The sequence below is a fragment of the Heloderma suspectum genome, chromosome 6 (assembly GCF_057233095.1).
Source record: "Heloderma suspectum isolate Gila_16-S chromosome 6, 16-S_ref, whole genome shotgun sequence".
Lineage (NCBI taxonomy): Eukaryota > Metazoa > Chordata > Lepidosauria > Squamata > Helodermatidae > Heloderma > Heloderma suspectum.
In genome coordinates this window covers 84,169,822-84,191,380 of record NC_139463.1, presented here as the reverse complement: position 1 = coordinate 84,191,380, position 21,559 = coordinate 84,169,822, and the positions used below count along the sequence as shown (strand labels likewise).

Genomic DNA, 21,559 nt, shown 5'->3' with positions numbered 1-21,559 from the left:
TATATTCTGTGCCAGTCTTCCTTCTTTGATCATCTCCTCCCTTCTTTAGCTACACACACACTAACATGCTTCAAGACCAGCTCCATCAGCCAATTTATGATCCATTCATAAGTCCATGTGAAAGTTCAATACTTCCAACATTTTACTCATCAAGATCTTTGCTGTGATAGCAGGAAGTCCTTTTCTATTGCTACTAGTATCTTAATCCCATAGAGTGAGGCCTTCTAACTCAATTGCACCCAGGTTGGTGCAAGCCTGGTTGCAGCCCCACCAGCTGCAAACCTAATTCTCCTTTCTGGACTCTGCAGCACATAGGGATGTCAGCAAAATCCACAATGGATTCAAATGAGTTCAGGTTTCTATGTATCCGATCTTGCTCCTGAGCACCCTCTCCAGAGTACTGCTCGTACTGCTCTGTGGTGTACTCCAGAGTAGGGATGGCGGAGAATTCTGCCACGGATTTCAGTGAGGCCGAATGCACTGGCATTCGGCCTCCCAAAATCCGTGGTGGAATGGACTGCCCCCCGCCCCCCCACAGATTCCCCCCGGGACGAAGCTCACCTGGGCCAGATGTTCCGGACAGCGGTGGCTCCAGTGGCGGCTCCAGTGGCTGGTCTTTTGAGGGGCTGCCACGGCCACCATTTGTATCCTGGTCTTTGCCGTGATAGGCTACATAAGTATTTATGTAGCCTATCACGGCAAGCCAAGCAAAACAAAAAACAAAAAATGGCATACGCAAATGGCGGCGGCTACGGCGGCCGCCATTTGCGTTCCCTGTTTTTCCCCGGCGGAAAAATGTAGTTCCCTATTTTTCCCCGGCGGAAAAATGTTTCCCCGGTCAAAAATAGGGAATGCGAATGTCGGCCGCCATAGCGACCGCCAGTTGCGTAAGCCATTTTTTTTTTTTTGCCTGCCGTGATAGGCTACGTAAATACTTATGTAGCCTATCACGGCAGCCTGGCTGGATGCAAATGGTGGCCGCTACGGTGGCCGCCATTTGTAGGGATGTATGAAAGTCACCTTTTCGACGAGGCAATTTGCGGTGGGGGGGAGGCGCTCTGCGCCTCCCCCCGAAATCCTTCTCCGGCCGGCACCGCTCTGCGGAGATTCTGCAGAGCCTCTGGCCGGGGCTGCCCGCAGCTGGAAATCCAGCCACAGGGCAGCCTTCATTCCTGAAGGAAAAAAAATAACCATCCACGTGCGCAAATGGCAGCGGCTACAGCAGCCACCATAGCCACCACCATTTGCGTACACAGGGGTTTTTTGTTTTTTCTTGGCTTACCATGATAGGCTACGTAAATACTTATGTAGCCTATCACGGCAAAGGGCAGATGGCAATGGCGGCCGCGGCAGCCAGTCGAAAGACTGGCTGCCGCCGCCACTGCCGCACCCTCCGCCACAGCTGCCGCCGTCCGGAACATCCGCCCCAGGTAAGCCTCGTCCTGGGGGGAATTCTCGGGGGGCGGGGGGGCAAGCCGTTCTGCCGTAGGTTTCGGGGGGCCGAATGCTAGTGCATTTGGCCTCACTGAAATCCATGGCGGAATTCTCCGCCATCCCTAGCCATTTGCGTCTGCACCAGCCAGTCTGCTGTCCGCTACGCTATTTGCGTTCCCCTTATTTTTGCCATCTTAGTCTATGTAAATCTTGATGTAGACTAAGACGTGCCAAAATAAGGAACGCAAATGGCAGCGGCCGTGGCCGACACCATTTACATCCACGCGTTGTTGTTGTCGTTGTTTTTTTACGTCAGCCGTGATAGGCTATGTAAACATTTACATAGCCTATCATGGCTGACTGCAGGGATGCAAATGGTGGCGTCTACGGCCGCCGCCATTTGCGTCCCTGCTAGCCAGAGGTCGGATGTCCAGCTGCTGGCGGAGCTGGCCGGCGGGTCCGAAGAATCCCTGCGGAGCACAGCCGGCCAGCCAGGATTCCGGGGGGGGGAGGAATGGAGCACCTCCCCCCTGTCCAGGATTCCGGGGGGAGGGACAGAGCGCCTCCACCCCCACCATCAATATAATCCGCGAAACGTAAGTGCCTTTCGTACATCCCTAGGTATTTTAGAAAATGTTTTTATTGTAGAATTTTATTGTTTTAAATTGTTTTATTGTACACTATACATTGCCCAGTGTGGCTGGGTGACCAGCCAGATGGGCAATTAATAAATTTAATAATAAATAAATAAATAAATAAATAAATGACACCTTGCTGATGGCTGCTTCAAGCCAGAAACCAGTTTCTGTGTCTTGATTACATTGTGCTGTTCCTAACTCTCTGGAGGTAGTGAGGGCAATGGGGGAAGTTTAGTATGTGTGCAGAGTAGTGACATAGGGCTGTAGGCCTCTTCCGGGCGGGAGGAAGAGGCCTACAGTTGCAAAAATGTACGTGCGTTTGTTTGTTTTTTACTTAGCCGTGATAGGCTACGTAAACATTTGCGTAGCCTATCACGGCTGACTGCAGGGACACAAACGGCGGCGGCTATGGCCGCCGCCATTTGTGGCCTGGCCGGCCTGGATTCGGGGATGGAGGGATGGAGCGCCTCCCCCCCTGGCCAGAATTTCGGGGGGGAGGGATAGAGCGCCTCCCCCCCCGGCCAGAATTTCGGGGGGGGAGGGACGGAGCGCCTCCCCCCCGGCCAGAATTTCGGGGGGAGGGACGGAACACCTCCTCCCCACCGCGAATCAAATTTCATTACGGGTAAGTGACTTTCGTACATCCCTAGAATTTTCTCAGAACATCCAAAGCACTCTTTTGATGTCTTAGTACCATAAGCCTTCTGGATCAAATCACATATATCATAATCTATTCCATTCTCATCCTTTCACATAAGGGTATTGTGTGTGTGTGTGTGTGTGTGGGGGGGGGTTACACCCATATCCTTGCACATTGGCATAAAATCATTTTCCAAAGTACTTTGGCATAACAACTAATTCCTTTGACAGAAAGTTAGACGTTGATTTCCCTCACAAGTGTGATCATTTCTCATGTATTCAACAACATGTGATGTGTGCTAATTCTCTGTTTAGGTTTGTTACAAGAATAGAAAACCATGCTGTTTGTATGTGGGGAGTTTCAACAATTTTTTTCTAATTAGGTGTGTTGGACTCTTGGGAGTAATTTCCCAGGATGCCCAAAGAGGCTTAAATTATTCTTATTCCCATGCATGAGGTAAAACTATCACTTGCTGCAAAATTGGGTCCCTATTACCTTTACTTATGAAGTGCTTCTAATATTAGTGTACACATAATATGGCAATTGCCACCAGAAGATTGGAAGTGCTTGGATGAGAGGATGCATGGATTTGCTCACCCTTGACACATCATGCCCTCTATAAGAAGCTGGAAGGGAAATTAAGTCCTACACTGAAAGTATTTTTTTAAAATATATATATTTTAAACGTTCAGGTAAACTTTGTTGTTTGCTATGATGGTTGTGTATTCCAGAGTTGTCAGCTTTTTCATTTCCTCTGCTCGCCCTCCCTCTCTCTCTCTCTCTCTCTCTCTCTCTCTCTCTCATCTATTCTATTGTTACTCTCAAGAATGTTACTCTCAAGAGTGCATAGAATTTCAGCCTAAATCCAATTATCATCATCATCATCATCATCATCTAATCAATCATCTTCCTTCCCTCCTCCTTTTCTTAATTCCTTGCTCTCTTGCTCTGACATTTACCTAGTTGAAGTTGGGCTTTTTGTACAAAGGAGTGTGGAAGAGCGGGGGAGAGTGGTGCCTAGGGGTGTAGAACAATCATGACTGCTTTAGCCCTTAGATTCTTCACCTCTTCAGGCCCATTTCTTTTGTTTTCATGTTTTAAAGTACTAGTGAGTAGCAGGTTCCTGACTTTTTGCACCTCTGATTATTGTTGTCCCCGCCCACCCATTCTCTCCTGATAAATCCTTTTCTCTCCCCATCACCCCCAGTTTTCATCCTTGCTGCCTGCTTTAATCTCTGCCACCACTATCATGAACTGATCATTGCAAAAGGAGACAAGAAATATTCCAAAAAACAGTGATGCCCCCTTTCAAGTCCTTTATACTAGGTTGGTGCCAATATTCCTCTCCTTCCATGGGTCTACTGTATATAAGTGTACAGGCAATAGGGACCAACTGTGTGTTCAGTGGGAAGAGTGAAAATGAACCCCACATGTGTATGGCTGCATGCAAGCATCTGTATTGGATCAAAAATTCTGCATGATTGGCATTTCTAATTAGATGGGGTTTACACATATAGAACTGTGGAACGGGGGAATTTTCCTTCTGGCATGGCTGGCAGTCCTGTTGAAGCCCTGGTTACCTGGTGGAATGCAGAGATGACTAATGCAGTTGACATTATCACTCCCAAGTGCCCTCTCCTTCTGAGCAGAGCTTGGACACCTCCTTGGTATACCCCTGAACTGAGGGCAATGAAGCAAGAGGGAAGCCAGGTAGAATGCAGGTGGAGGAAGGCATTTGCTGAGCCTGACCAAACACAGGTTAGAGCTCGTTATTGAGCCTGGTCTGTGGCAGTGAGAGTGGCAAAGAGGGAGTTCTTTTCCACCAGCAAGGCATTGCATCCACTGTTATCCAGCAGAGCTTTTCTGAGTGTTTATGGCCTTTTGTATCTGGGCCATGGGGAAAAATGGTAGAAACCTTGGTATCATGCTGTTATGAGTTCGCATGACACTTTGAAGATAAGCTCATTCATATTGGTCATGGTTTGGACATCACAGTTAATGCAGGTCCATTCATAGAGGTGTCCAGAGCACCATCCCGTTCAATTTTATTGGATGGGTTTCAGCTGATGAGGCCTGAGGAGGTGGACAAGGAGTTTGGCCAAGTCTGATCAACCACCTGTGTGCTTGACCCTTGCTCGTCATGGCTTATTACATCTAATAGGAAGGGGATGTCCATCGGCAGACAAGAGGTTATCAGGTTATCCTCCTTGAGAGAGGGAGTGGTGCGGACCACTTTAAAGGAGGCAGGGAATAGCCGCTTCTGAAAAAAACAAAAAAACCCAAAACATAACATGGACCCTGAAGATGTTAACAAATATAGGCTGGTTGCTAATATCCCCGTCCTGGGAAAGGTGCTTGAGTGGGTGATTGTAGGCCAACTCCAGGCACCCTTGAATAAATCTGATTATCTAGATCCATTTAGATCAGGCTTCAAGACTGGTTTTGGAACAGGAACTGCTTTGTTCACCCTGTGGGATAACCTTTGCCAGGAGAGGGACAGGGCGAGTGCCACCCTGTTGATTCTCTTGGACTTCTCTATTGATACCATTGACCATGGTATCCTTCTGGATGGACTATCTGGGCTGGTTGTTAGACATAATGCACTGCAGTGGTTCCACTTTGATTTGGATGGCCGATTCAGAAGGCCATACTGGGGGATTATTGCTCTGTCCCTTGGCAGTTACATCATCAGTGCCCCAGGGCTCTTATTTTATCCCGCATACTGTTTAACATCTACATGAAACCACTGGGGGAGGTTATTCAGAGATATTGACTAGGGTGTCACCAGTATGTGGATGACACCCAACTCTATCTCTCCTTTTCATCAAACCCAGGTGAGGCAGTGGGCATTCTCACTCAATGCCTGGCTGCAGTGATGGACTGGATGAGGGCCAATAATCTAAGACTCGATCCAGATTCCAGACAAGACAGAGGTAAAGTTAGTGTGTGGTTCATCTGCCCAACTAAGTGATGTCCAACCTTTTCTGGAGGGGGTTGCACTGTACTCCCCCTACAATATCAAGTTCATAGTTTTGGGTGCCTTTGGATTCACTATTGTCACTAGAGGCACAGGTGGACTTGGTGGCACAGAGCACCATTTAATAGCTTAGGCTGATTTACCAACTATGTCCTTATTTGGATAGAGATAGCCTAGGTACAGTTATCCATGCTCTGATAACCTCTTGTCTGGATATGTGGGTCTGGCTTTGAAAATGGTCCAGAAACTTCAGCTGGCCCAAAATAGAACAGCAAGATTGTTAATGTGGGCTGGCCAATATGATCGTATTATGCCAATACTTTTCCAGCTGCACTGGCTGCCCATCCATTTCCGGACCTGATTTAAAGTGCTGGTATGAACTTTCAAAGGCCTAAGTGGCTTGGGGCCAGGTCACCTGAAGGATTGTCTCTTCCTATATACACCTGCCCAGACCCTAAGATCATCTTCAGTGGTCCTTCTCTGGGGGCCCTGCCAAAGAAAGTGAGGTGGGTAACTATTAAGAAGAGGGCTTTTTCAGCTGTGGCACCCCAGTTGTTTTAATGAGCTCACCTGGCACCTACACTGTGTTCTTTTTGGTGCCAGATGAATACCTATTTATTTCCCCAGACACTTAAGTTTTTCAGTTCCTGTTTGAAATCTGGTACTGCATTTTAAATCTTAGCACTGCTGACAGATTCTACAGGTTGTTGTTGTTGCTGTTGTTGTTGTTGTTACTGTAGTTTTAAACACTTAATTGCATTTTATCACCTTGTATTTAATGGTTTCAATTGTTGTGAATCTCCTAGAAAACTTTGGCTATTGGGTGATATAGAAATGAATTAAATTAATTAAATGTTTAAAAATGTGGGCCCAGATACTCCCCTTTCCAACATTCCACTGAATGTACAGAGATCTGGGGAAAGGCTGGTGGGCACAGTCTCACTTTCCCCTCTATGCACTTATTTTGTGTAGGAAAGAAAGATCATGGCTTGGCTACTGTCATGACAAATTTGAGGAAAGAAAAAAAATGAACAAAATTGTTTGCCCACCACTGATTTAGCACAGAAATATGACTTGGATTTGATCACTAAATTAGAATGATCCTGTTTAAATTAGGGCTGTGTACGGGGCCCCACTTTGCTTCAGATGCTGCTTCGGAACTTCCGAAGCAGTCCCACTTCGCTTTGGACTGATTCGGACCCGATCTGCATTGCTGTGGATTTGGATCTGAAACAAGTTTCGGATATCCGAATCATTTGGATTTGACGTTTTCCCATTGACTTGCATTGGAAAAAAGAAATGGCCATGACATTTTCAGTTTTCATAATGAATACATGACATTTGGAGACCTTTCAGCCCCCGGGGGGGGGGGATTCCAGCTGCTGGATTTCAGACAGTTTGGCCTAGCAGTTTTTATGCTAGGCACAGATAATACGGTATGTGCTGTTCTCAGAAACTCAAACCAAAGGTCATACAGGGATAATCAGAGAAGTTAGGTATTTAAGAAGGGATTAGGAGGAGGTCACTATCCCTAAACTCTGCTTTAGGTTTCTCTGAAGTGCAAATAACCCCTTTCCTCTTCAGCTTCACAGCTCCTCAGACTCTCTTTGGCTGAATAGAATACACATTACCTGGGAAAACAGGCTGGCAGGCAGGCTGTGCTATATGCTTTTTTCAGCAAAAACTCTCAAAGCAAAGCATTCAGAGGTTGTACAGGAGTGCATGAAAGCTCCAATGCCAAAACCCTGAAGATCCTTCATATTGCGGTGACACAGTGTAGTGTTATTTAAATAATAGATGTTGTGTGTGTGTGGTGCTTTGCTCACTGTATTTTGAGATGTGGACGTGTGTAGTGCTTTGCTTGAGCACAACACAAGCACACAGATAGAGAGACACACAAGAGCAAAAAAAAAGCAAATGCAGAACTATGTAAGAGGGGAAGGCTTTTATTATTATTATTTATAATAATAATTAATAATATTAATTATTATTATTTATAATAATATATAATAATAAAAGTGGCTGGGTGACCAGCCAGATGGGTGATTAATAAATTTAATAATAATAATAATAATAATAATAATAAGGGAGTGGGGAGATAACAGAGTTCAAAAAAGGGAAGGGAAGGATTACAGAAATTGGGAAGGGTGGGGGATGAGAGCCAAAAACAAGGATAGGATATTATATATGTGTATATATATATATATATATATATATATATATGGATCTAGCTGGAAAGCTACAAAAAGGGGGTTGAATTGAGAAGGTGAGAAGAGGGTGGGGATGAGAGCCAAATAACAAGGCAATGCATGGAAACTAAACTACTTTTTTAATTTGTGTGTGTGTGTTTATAAAGAATCAGGGAGGAAGGAAGGAAGGAAGGAAGGAAGGAAGGAAGGAAGGGAGAACTAATAAGAATGGTTGAATAATTCAGAAGGGTGGTGGGAGCCAAAGAACAAGGCAAGGCAAGGAGGAAACTAAACTATTGAAGTACTGTTTTATTTTTTAAAATAAATAATCTAGAACAGAAAGAAAGGGAATAGTTGAATTGAAAAGGTCTGGGTGGGAAAGAATAAGAAAAGCAAAGCTGCATGCACAACACCCCCCGCCCCCATATCTAGCGAACTAACAGCTCTCTTCAGAAACCACCACCTAAGAACTCTCTCTGTTTCTTGCAATGAAACAAACAAACACAGGCTTTTCTCCAATATATGCTGTACGCCCCCCCCCCCCACTGTCACTGATTGGAGACAGCTGGGTTAAGTTCAGCCCTAATTTGGTAACTAGGGTTGAAATTTCCCACAGATCACTCACTTGACTCCTCCTCCTCCTCCCCCTTCCCCTCTCCCTCTCTTGGATCTTTCACAGGTTGATACATTTTAGAGACAGGCTGTCTGGACTTCAGATGGCATCAGAAGAGCTCCGAATCTGTAAGGCAGACAAGGCTCTTCGCCAGTGACCTGCTTTGCTTCAGAGAACCTCAGAGCTGTTCTGATCTGATTCAGATCTCACCAAGGCACTGCTGAAGCACCCCGATTCACTTAGGTATTGGGATTTGGCACTGAAGTGATGCACAGCCCTAGTTTAAATTAACTGGTGAACCAATATTAGTAGATTAAGAGCTCTCTTCTTCTTCCCCCCAAAGGTAGCCTGAAAGTAATGAAGACAAAATGAGCAATCTTACTTCGATGTCCACTTTTCTGCTGCTAGAACTCTCAGACATTCGAGAACTACAGATCTTATATTTCTTTGTGTTCCTATCATTATACCTGATGGCACTAACAGGGAATCTTCTCATCATCCTTGCAGTTGCCTTTGATCACCACCTACACATCCCCATGTATTTCTTCCTAATAAATTTGGCCATGCTGGACCTTGGCACAATTTCAGTGATAGTACCCAAATCTATGGCTATCTCCCTTATGAAAAACAGGTCAATTTCTTATTCTGGATGTGTTGCTCAGGTTTTCTTTTATTTCTTCTTTGGATCATTAAATTTTATTGTCCTAACTATAATGGCTCATGATCGCCATATTGCGATCTGCAACCCACTCCAGTATGAGAGTACTATGCACAAAGGAGCCTGCCTTCAGATGGTAGCCATTGGGGGGATTGCTAGTCTTCTTTATGCCATAGTACACACTGGTGGCACTTTTGCAATCCCCTTCTGTTCTAATATCGTCAAGCAGTTCTTCTGTGAAGTCCCACAGTTACTAAGGCTCTCCTGCTCTGACATTTACCTAGTTGAAGTTGGGCTCCTTATAGTCAGCTCCACTTTAGCTCTAGGAGGCTTTATCTTCATTGTCATAACATACATGCAGATATTTGCTGTGGTGCTCAGAATCCCCTCTGAACAAGGTAAAAAAAAAGCCCTCTCCACTTGTCTTCCCCACCTCACTGTTGTCTCTGTGCTCATGTTCAGTGAAATATTTGCCTATGCACGGCCTCCCACAGATGCTTCTTCTGAGCTGGATATAGCTTTTGCTGCGATATATGTCATAATTCCTCCTATATTGAATCCATTCATCTATAGCATGAGAAACAAGGAGATCAAGGCTGCTTTATGGAAACTGTTTTGGGCTTTCTTCTGAAACCATCTTCAGCATTGTCCTATTAGTATAGGATTCTATGACCTTTTCCATGTGAATGTTCATCCCTGAAATTTGTAATCTTGTGCTATAAATGCCTCAGTAGTCAGCACACAGTAATTCTGTCACATAGACCTGATTCAAACGGAATACTAACCCATGGTTTATTTATCCCATGTGTAACCCATGGTTTTTGCTCTACCCAGGGACAGGGTTTGGCTGGCAGATGATTGGACAGACTGTAGTTTGTCTTCTCAATCCCTGGGTTGTTTGTTTCCCACATCCTTTGCCTGTTCCCTCCCTGTATCCCATATGTGGCACTGTAGTAATGACATGCAGACTAGCTGTGTTTTTGGATCACTCTTGCTCATCACCTCTGTACTCTGACAAAAGAGTCCTTCAATAACCCATGGTTCTGAATTCATACATAGTAACAACCCATGGTTCAAACAACACAGAGTTCACACCCAACAACAAAGCATGGGTTATCTGGGTTCACACAGTATGACAAGCCAGAGTATGGATCGAGTGTGGGTTGCTGTTTAATTGTGAGTTGTCATTGAATCCACCCAGAAAGTGAACCAGTGGTTTGTTGTTGGGTTGTGAACTGTGGGTTGTTTGTGGGTAACAAACCATAGTTTGTTAGTGCAGTTGGGTTTACACATCAGAACAACCCAGGATTCAACAATACAGGATTTAAATAACTAATGGGTTAGTGTTGTGTGTGAACTAGATCTTAGAGTGCTCTCTCACACATCTACCTTTTTTCTCTGCATTGTTTTGTCCATTGCAGGGATGTGCATCAGTTTTGCATGAAGCTTGAAGTCCAAGCAGAATTGGGCCACTTCAATGCACTTTTGTTGCTTCCAGTTCTTTTGCTTCATGAGTGTCTGTGTAAGGGTGGAGTCCCACAGACTCCCCACCACCACTTGCCTCTCCTGGACCTAGCTTGCTGAGCCCCCACCCCTGCCTGCTGAGCTGCACAAGCTCCTGGAACTTATCAGTCCTGCCCATGAGCGCCTGCAGCCATCTGTTCTCAACTTGCCATTATGCGCACAAATGTTGACTCGCTGTTTTCTGTGAATTAAGTCTTGCACACAGCGGCCCACACTTTCTGACTGGCCATTGTGAACAAGATTGAATTTGCAGAAAACAGTGGTGGCTGCAAGCACATGGCTCAGTGGTGGTAGGGAATGATCCTTTCTCCCTGTCCCATCCCAGCTACCGGGAAGGCAGCACCTCTCCCGGCCTCCTCCACTGGTCAAGCCGCTTCCCACACATAGCTGGCCCTGGATGGGAAGGGGAGAACAGAAATGGATTAATGCTTTCTCCCCCTCCCATCCTGGGCCAGCTATATGGGGGCAGTGGCTTGACAACTGGAGGAGGCCAAGAGGGAAGACCCCTCATGAAAATATGAAGCCACATCTTGCATAAAATATGGTGGCTTGCATGGTGGAGCAGGCAACAGCTTGCTGAGCCCTTCAGGGGCTTGTACAGCTTGGCTCACACAGCCAAGCAGCAAAGATGGCTTCTTGAGTGCCCACCAAAGCACAGATTCCAATGAGTCCATCCATCCCTACTAATCAGTGTTACAGGGATGGCAAGAAGAGCCATCTTGATTTGGGGTATGCTTTTCCATCTCTTCGTTATTTATACTAATAGCTATCTCAATTCTCCAAGTGCTTAGATAGCCAAAAGGGCATCATCCACCCACAAGAGGAAAGTATTAGCGGGTATGGACGAACCCCAAGGTTTGCACACGTACAAAACATTGGATAATAGGAACAACTCTGCATGCTTCCAGACAGTAGGGGGCAATAGAGAATATGTTGCATAAACAGCTGCTTGTCTTGCTTATTTCCCTTGTTGTATGATCAGTTCCTTCTTCTTGCTCCCTCCCTCCCTCCTCCTCCTCCTCCTCCATTCTTCTCCTTCTTCTGCCTCTGCAACAAACAACATGCAACCGGAATCAAGTAACCACATCCCATGCCTTTGCTTACCTACACTCATGCACCCAGATTTAGGAGGTGCATGTAATTAAACAGTGTTAGGTAGCCTTCTCTGATGATCTGTATAACAGTTGATTTGAGCTTCTTCTAAATTGGCTCTAGCTTGCGTTTATACCCTCCAGTACTAAATGCTGTGTTGCCATTCTTTCTCTATATAAGTCAACTCTGCTGTAAGTCACACCTTTCCAACACAAAAAAACCTTGAGGAAAACCCCTTGCAGGGGGGGTGGGGGGGACTAAAACAGCCCAGTGTGGACTGAAAGTACCCAGTGCCCATGGAATGGTGACTGAATGGTGTGCTTTGGGTGTGTGCGAGGTGGGGGGGGAATTATGATTTCCTTAATTAATTTATGGAAATCAGTGCCACAAGGTATAGTGATGGCCACTAGCTTAGATGACTTAGGAGGCTAATGGAGAATGGGATCTATCAATAATTAGTAGCCAGGGCTGCTAAATAAAATCCCAGGTGATCTGACAAACCCTGGAGCCTTGGTCCTGATAGGCCTTTATGCCTGACCCATGCTATTAAAGAGAACAAGGGAGAGCCAGGAACAGAGGAGTTTGATGGTGTCCCCCATTCCACAGAAACGGAAGGCAGGTTGGATTGCACAGTACATTTCTAGGCTCTACATTTTCTTCCTGAGCATTGAAAGGTAGTGATAAAAAGGTGTGTGTGGGATACTTAGAATAGCATTTCAAGGGGCCAATGGCAGTAAATTTATTACCAGGAGAAGCAATCTGACAGAGTCTCGGCTAGATCCATTACACTGGCTTCAGAACTTTGAAATGTCACACAACTATTTGCCAGGATGACTTCAGCACCAATGCTCTTGATAAGGTCAGCCTGGCATTTTGTTGTGTAGTAGGGTAATGAATACTGTAACATTATTAGTGCTGTTCCTACACACACACACACACACTTCCATTTTCAGCATTTTGTGCATGGGTAGGTGGGGGCAAAATGAAAACTCTGGCAAAAGAGGCTGGGAGAGGTAAGAATTTTGGAGAATGCTCTCCTTGGGGAGGGGGACAGGGTCTCCACATATTTTTTTTTTTTAAGTGTAGGAGGTTGTTGAGGAGTGAAGGAGGTTGATTGTAGTGTAGGATACACTCACTCATGTAGTGAGTGTAGGAGGTTGTTGAGGAGGTTCTTTCTATTTTTTTTTTTTTTTAAATCAGCCCCTGCACTTGCTGGATCTCAGGACTCTTCTCCAGCCAGGAGTACTTCCCGAATGCCTGTTGGAGAGGGGAAGGTCACATGGTCCCCTGGAAATTCAGAAAGGATTGCCAGGCTCCTGCAAGTGCAAGCCTGCAAGGGGTGTTTAAAAATAATGAAAGAAGACCCCTCAAGAACTGTCTATGCTTAAAATGGTATGTGGAAATCGGGTCATCCTCCCCAAGGATCACCCCATTTTAAGTCGCTTCTCCTAACATACTTCTGGGTGGGGGGTGGGGGTTTGGAGTGAATGTCATCTGAGTGGCAAGGGCTGCTCAACCAATAAGAGAGGCTTCCTCCCTCCAGGGTCCCCCCTTTTTGCCCTAAGGAAGGTGAAAATTAGAAGTAATTACTTCCTATGGGTGCAAGTGAAGGAGAAGCCACCTAATGAGCCCCAATCTTTCTCTCCTGTTCTGCACTTGATCACTCTAACAGGATGGGGGAAATGAATTACTTCCGATGTGGGTGTTTGGAAGTAAAGCCTCATTGAGCACAATGTTACTTCTGAGTAGACACTAATTGGTTCAATCAATCAATCAATCATTTATTGTTACGGTCGAAGACATAGAATACATAAGATAAAATAAGATAAAAACATAAGGTGAGAGAAAATGGGGAGAGAAATAGGATAATATTATAAAGTTTGTGATCATATTTCAATCTCCCAAGGAGGGTTACAGAGTCTCTAAGGTCAGTTCTTGGTGATTTTTGCATGCCGCAGCATAGAATTTAGAAACGTTAAGAGTGGTGGCTGCATTTAATAAATTTATTAGTATAGTCTACGACCAGCTCATATATATATAAGCAATCTAGAAATGTCACAATAAATTAAATATTCCCAAACAATAGATAAATGAACAATATAAACAATACATGAACAATAAAATGTTATTTAAAATTACCTATTACAGATTAAAATTAATATTATTAGGATTTTAAAACATTATATACAATATCTCCACAAATCTTACAGGCGGCCACAAAAAACCTTGCACAAGGATCTGTTAACTGCACATTAACACCTAAAAGAAGCTTCCTGGCAACCTCAACATCAGATCTGCCCAGAAACCTTGTAAGCAGAGGAGAAATAACCTTTACACGAATTGCTTGATAGAACCAACAAGAAAAAATAACATGTTCGGTTGTTTCAACTGCTCCAGCACTGCAAGGGCAAATCCTCTCTGCCATTGGAGTCTTAGTATATCTCCCTTCCAGCAGCGCTGAGGGGTGTACTCACCATCTGGCTAAAGAGAAAGCCCTGCAAGGAGTAGGAGACTCCAAAAACAATACATAGGCTGCCATTTTTACAGTGTATCTGGTGTCCTTCGGTGCCAGAAAGTCTGGTACTCTGCTAATATCACACTGCCGTTCAATATCTAACACTCTCTGTTTGGTAGTTACCATTGCCTTATCCAATCCCATTGTTAGGAGAGTCTGTGGAGAGAATCCTAACAATGTAATCTCTTGGTGGGCTGCAGTTAACCAGGAAGAATGTAAGCTGTCCCGAAGAATTAAAGAAGTTAATCCTTGCGGGCAATAATTTAATTTGAGCCAGAAGTTAATAGAGGCAAGGCTTACCCTGGCCTCTATTTTAATCAAGCCAGATTCTAAACGCATACTAGCGTTAGAAACACAACTGGGCATACAGGAAATTGCCCTTATAAATTTGGATTGAACTCTTTCTAATGGGCTAGAACAAGACGATGTTGGGCCTAGAGTTGTCTCATAGAGAAGTTGAGATAGTGTTTTGGCCTGATATAATTTAAGGGAAGCAGGTATATATTGCCCTCCATCAGTGTGAATTTTTTTAATATAGCCTGAGCGGATCTTTGGCCAATCCTGGCCACATACTCATGATGGACATTGCTTGCCCCTGAAGATTGTAGCATCACCCCCAGATACTTAAAGTGCATCACCTGCTCTACTCTGTGTCCATTAATACTCCATATCCTGATTTTAGGATTCTTCCAGAAAGACATAATCTTTGTTTTTTGGTACTTAATCTCCAATTGATTCACATTACAATAGAGACTAAATACCCATAGGGCTCTTCTGAGACCCACAGGAGTTCTAATACCGTGTCATTGGCATATAAGAGTGCAGGAATCTTTCTATCGGCTAAAGTGTGGGGGAATATATCAGGGGTATTTAGACAACTGATGACGTCCTTAATATAAAAAGTGAATAATAAGGGTGCCAAGACACATCGTTGTTTCACTCCTTTTGATGTTATAATGGAGTCGGTAAGATGTCCAATCCTATTGCATCTGACTTTCAAAGATGTGTTAGAATATAGGGCTCACATTAAATATAAAAGCCTTCGATCGATGGATGTGGCCTCAAGTTTCTCCCATAGTCTTTCTCTAGATATAGAGTCACATGCAGTCTTTAGGTCGATGAACGCTGCATATAGTGAAACTGTGGTTTTAGTGGCGTACTTCTCTATTAAATGTTGCAGAATTAAGCTGTGACCCAGAATTGATCTCCTCTCCCTAAATCCAGCCTGCTCCTCAGCCAATGGATTTTCCTGTTCAATCCATAATTTAAGTTTATCACTTTATCTAACAAATGGCTTGCATAAAGTTTGCCAATTATGCTGAGCAGGCTAACTGGTCTGTAATTGGCTGGATCATTCCTCCACCCTCTCTTAAAAATTGGAATTATTATCGCCTGTCTCCATTCCTTTGGGATATGCCCTGAATAATCAATATAAGTAAATAACAACAGCAAGGGGGGAGCCCACCAATCAATGTTGTTTTTCAAAAGTTCAGGAGGAAAATTGTCAATACCAGGGGCTTTCCCTCTCTTAAGTTGATTAATCAGTGACTTAATTTCTTTATCAGAAACTGGAGACCATTCAGGGAGATCACCATCTTCTCTGTGCAAAAATAAGCAGCCTCAACGTGTATCTTCTGGAAGTATGCTTCTTCTTCTGGGCCACTATCTGTTTATAAGCTCTCTTTTTCTCTAATTGGTTTGTGCTGGGAATCACAGGGATGGGAGAAAGGAAACACCCATTGAACAGGGTCATGGTGGAAGGCACACCCCTAGGCAGGGCTAGCATACCCAAGGTCAATGAGGGGTTTGGGGCACAGAGCAACTATACCAGGAAGAACCCGACTTCAGGAAAAGAATAGGACTTTAAGCAGTCTCGGGAAATCCATTTTTTTCCTGATAAGCTCCGGGGTGGGTGGTGGATGGTCACGATGTCATCCAACCCTAACAACCTCAACATGCAGCCGGTTCAGAGTAAATCACTGGTGGAAACACAGCCCAGGTGAATACTGTGAGTTGACTCAGCATCAAAGATGCATTATTTCATCCATATGATCCTTGTCACACTCAGCGTCTCAGGCTCAGCACACAACCATGAAGAAAATCAGAGTATATTGCACTAGAAGCCCCATATTACATATGGAACTCTGCAACATGGAAAGCCATAAGTGAGGACCCCCCCTCAACACTTTAAGGTGTGGGCTGTAAGTGTGTATTGGATCTGACCCTGGAGAGCTCACCCAGAAGTATTGGGGTAGAAGGAGAAAAGCTCCCTTTTCAACATCTGATAGGGTACTGGACCAGGGTGGGTGAGTTATTTACATTAGGGCTATGTGTCTATTGAAGATTCCTTTTGTTTAAATAAATTGATTCCCCTTTAAAACCCCAAAGAACTGGTGTCTTCTCTCTTTACTGTGGGGGTTGAGGTGCCAAGAAAACAAAGGGTATATTGCAGCAGGATCCCCACATCACAACATGAAATTACATTGCTTTCTATTTAGAGAAATTATGCTTTGAAAGAGCTGGAAGTTATTTGGCTATTGATAACAGCCAAACCACTGTATTTATTTTTGCAGTTATTTTTACAATGTTCATTGAAAATTAGAGAAATTGTCAGAGCTTGTAATTTCTGGGTCCAAATTGTGACCCAGATCATATTGTTTGCATGCATTGTGAAACTGAGCATAATTTCCACCACCACATCTTCTGACACAGAGTGGTGTGTTTGGGGTGTGGTGTTTGAATTTCCATGTAGCTCTCTGCCATGGCTTTTCCTAAGGAGTGGGTACAAGGCTGGTGAAACCAAGCTACATTTCCTGGGGCAAATATGGTAGTATACATGTGTACAGTACAGAGATGGATGAATTGCTCAGTTTTGGTGTCTCATTTTCCAAATTAAAGTTTGGTTCATCCCAAACCTAAAGATTTTTTTTTTAAGTTTACATGAAAATTTGTACATGTTTTTGTGTACAATTTCTCCCAATACACACATATGTGTATGCAATTTTTCCTCATATTAGATTATGGGTCTGAAAAGGAAGACCTTTAAAAATTGATTCCAGATTGTAATTATTATTAATAGTGGGATTGTTTGTTTTATTCTGAATTGCCAGAACCATGGAGTAGATCACAGAGGTGAGTTCATTCTAATCCACTGAGGTGAAGCAAGCTAATAAGGAGATCTCTCCCCACTGACTTGAACACTTTCAAATGTGAGAAGGTTCAGCATTATCTCTGGCTGGGCTGGTCCTCACCTCTTTCATATCATATCCCTTGAATTCCTCAAGGGAAGGCCTTATGATCCATCAAAGGGAAGGTGCTTGTTCTACTTTCTCATGACTGGGCTGCGATAATGGGGATCACTTGCCTTGTGCATACATTTTGCTTTGGGTATCCCAAAGAAATTCATTGGGGAAAGCTGGTACAGTCAGTGTCAGTACAAGAGAATAAGAGAGCACTTAGGAGAGATACACTCTCTACTTTATACTCCTCCTTATCCCCCCACCATTTACATTTTTAATTATTTGTTAAATGTAAAAGTGTACAAAATCACATGATATAAAATAAACATGTGTGTCTGGGAGACTGTACACCAATAACATATATAAAAATATATAATATGAACATAGAAACAAATACATGCACACTTAAGAAGAAAGGGAGAAAATAAGTACAAATGCAGACAGCAGACCAGAACCATGGAGTGGGTTACAGAGGTAAGTTCATTCCAATCCACTGAGGTGAAGCTAATAAAGAGATCTCTCCACACTGACTTGAACACTGCAGAAAGACTGTGAGGAGATTTGGCATTATTTATCTCTGGCTGGGCTGGTCCTCACCTCTTTCATATCCCTTGAATTCCTCATTGTTTAAATATTTCCTGTCAAGTTCAATTGGTTCTTTCCATACCACCCCTCATAATCATCTAGATATTTGTGAATTAATTGGGGGAAAAAACCCACTAGTAAAATGCTTTCATTCCTCTAAGGACAATGTTGTATGTTACCTTCAGAAGTCTAATCATTGCTCCATATTTATTATTCCATTGAACTCTTCTTTAGATGTCTATATTCATGCTGCTATTAGTACAGAGAAAATCAACACAGCCTCATTCTTAGTTCCCCTGCACTTGTTACCGATGGGACCAGATGCATATTTTCTACAGTAATTTGTGAAATTTTATCTACCACCTGTATTCACAATCACTGAATACCTAGACAAAACCAGTACAAATATAGACACATCTGCTTTATGTACTCCACAACAATAACTTCCACTGATGTCTGATTTGTTTAATTATTTGATCCTCCACAGGATCAGACATCATGTTGCAAAGATCTTGTAGTAATTTTCTAATACATTAACACACTGCGATGTCTGGGATCCAAACTACACATACTTTGAATCTTGCATAGCAGAGCTCAATGCAGATGGTTTTTGTTTTGTTTTGTTAAACCCCTCGTGTGTGTGTGTGTGTGTGTGTGTGTGTGTGTGAAATTCTAGACTGAAAATGGGAGGGGAGAAAACTTACCCCCCACCCCAAAGTGTCATGGTCCAGATCTGAATCGGGGCCATGCATGCTGACATTGAGGTAAGTAATACAATCATGGATAGCTCTGCTTTTAAATGTGTGATTTTGAAGAGCATGCACTTTGGCGCTCAGTTCCTGTTTTCTATGTGTATTTTTATGCCTCATTAGTTATTTGTTTACCAAGATCTTTTCTGTTCTAATAAGATATTTGACTGACTTAAAACATTAAATAAGGCATTTAAAAATCTATAGTGCATCCCTTTGCCATGGGGAATACTGGTTTTCTCAGATTGTGTTGGAGCTCAAAATATGTTATCCCTGGTGTTTGTTCAAGGGGTGGCAAAATAATATAGAAATAGCCAGGGACTGGAATGATGATTATCTGTGAGTGTTGGACAGTGTGGTCACAGGAAAATAACAACAACAAGTCATTTCATTGAGCCTCCACTAGGGATGTGAGAACACATCCCAGCTCAGGTTCTCCGGGTGCCCCCAAGATTTTCCCCTGCTCGCTGGCCCTCCAGGCTGCAGTCAAGCCCCCCTCCCATGCTTGATGAGCAGCCTGCTACTTACCCGGGCCTGTTCATCTCTGTGCAGATCACCATGTTTTTAAAAAATGATGATTGGCAGCACTTGCCCAGAGAGTAATGTGCAAAATAGCTCTGTAAACTAGAGTCTATGGGCGATTCACAGCACTTTTTGCATATAAGTCTATGTGGGCATATGTGTGAAAGTGTGAAAATGAGCATTTGGGGGGAATTTGCACTTTTTTGCACATGCAAATTTGTGCAAAAGCTAATGTGCACAAATTTGGAAATGAAAAAAATCCAGTTTTGGCAATGAGTGGGTGGCATCTTGTTCATTGGTATGGACAGGTAGGGATAGAAATGTTTGAGATATATACATACATAAGTGATAAGGAATGGCAGGATACTGTGTTTGTGACACAGGGAAAATTATATGGCTGCCTATACATACATTCATGTTACTGAGATCAGTGTAAGTTGTTATGTTTGTAGTTGAGCACATACAGAATTCAATCTACACTTCTAAATGTATGCTAAGAGCATGTACTCTCAGAAGGCTACCTCAAGCCAAATAATTTTGACAAGGCATCCTTGATCTCCTTGTTTCTCATGCTGTAGATTATTGGATTCAACATGGGTGGAAAGATGGAATAGATGACAGTAAATACTAGATCCAGTTGTGACGGGGTGTTAGAAGAGGTGGGTTTGAGATAGGCAAAACACCCAGTGAGTACTAATGTGGAGAAGACAAGGAGGTGGGGAATGCAAGTTGAGAAAGCTTTTTGCTTTCCCTCCACAGAAGGGATTCTCAAAACTACATTAAAGATGTCCACGTATGTTGTAATAATGAAGATAAGGCATCCAAACACAGTACTAATACTTAAGACAACAGCTCCAATTTCAATTAAGTATAAATCAGAACAGACAAGCTTAAGTAACTGTGGGATTTCACAGAAGAACTGACTGACTATGTTAGAACAGAAGGGATTTGCAAAGGTGGCACTGGTGTGTAGGACTCCATAGAGAAGACCGCTAATCCATGTACAGGCAACCATTTTGATACAGGCTGTCATGTTCATCACAACATCATAGTGCAAAGGCTTGCAAATAGCAACGTATCGATCATATGCCATGACTGTGAGAAGGGAGATATCAGATGCTAAAAAGAATAGAAAAAAGAGGACTTGGGCAACACATCCAGAGTAAGAAATGTGTCTGGTATTCATGAGGAAATTGGCCATGGTCTTAGGGATAATGACTGAGATTTGACCAATATCTTGCATGGCCAAGTTCATCAAAAAGAAGTGCATGGGGGTATGCAGGTGATGGTCAAGAACTACTGCAGAGATGATGAGAAGATTTCCAGTTACAGCTGCCAAATACAGTATCAGAAACACAACAAAGAGTAAGATCTGCAGTTCACGAACCTCTGAAATGTCCAAGAGCAGGAACTCAGACACTGATGAGGAGTTCAGCATTTTGACCCTCAACAGAAATTGTGTTGTAACTTTGGGAGGAAACAAAGAAAAAAATATTTTAAAAATGCAATCTGATCTCCTATGTAAGCTGAAACACTTGAATGGGATGATGATAGTGATTCTATTTCCATTCTGCTCACTTGGATTGTGAGCTGAAAGCATATAATCAAGCTTATATATCTACACACATTAAATAAATACCCCACACATGTTCCCCTTTTCAACCCAAGATCCACAGCAGTCAGATTTAGGTGTATGAAACTGGGCTGGTGGAAACAGATTTCCCTGTCCCTGCAGACACGCCTTCTCCTGCCCCCTGGAAAGGGTACAAAGAGAGTTGGGGGACACTGTTGAATGGGGTGGATCCCTAAAAATCAGGCAGAGGCACCTTCCATGAATTGGAACTCATGAAAAATAAAGCGGGGCATCATGCACAGAAGGTGCTTCTGTCCAATTTTCAGGGAGTCCACCTTCCCTTTAAGGCCCCCGCACCACAGCCTACCCTTTCTTCCCCATGAAAGTCCACAGGATCAGGACCCTCCCACTGAAACCAATAGGGGGCATTAAAAAAAAGAACTGTCAGGAAAGAAAACAGATAAGATCTCCACCACAACCCATCCAAACCAATGTATGCCAGATTATCTGCAACTTCCCCCCCCACACACACACACTTTGAATTGTTCTGTTACTTACTTACTTAGATTGCGGTCCTTTACACTATGGGAGTAAGTCCCATGAACTCAGTG

At 43.5% G+C, this 21,559-nt stretch overlaps 1 protein-coding gene and 1 pseudogene across 1 annotated transcript; one reads left to right on the top strand and one right to left on the bottom strand.

The window, feature by feature from the left end:
- The first annotated feature begins 8,859 nt into the window (after positions 1 to 8,859).
- LOC146341612 (olfactory receptor 14I1-like) lies at positions 8,860 to 9,811 on the top strand (annotated as a pseudogene).
- Positions 9,812 to 19,892: 10,081 nt separating this feature from the next.
- Positions 19,893 to 20,813, bottom strand: LOC146341611 (olfactory receptor 14A16-like). The gene has a single exon (XM_084808381.1). The coding sequence runs from the start codon at positions 20,811 to 20,813 to the stop codon at positions 19,893 to 19,895; it is 921 nt and encodes a 306-aa protein (XP_084664507.1).
- Between the last annotated feature and the right edge of the window lie 746 nt (positions 20,814 to 21,559).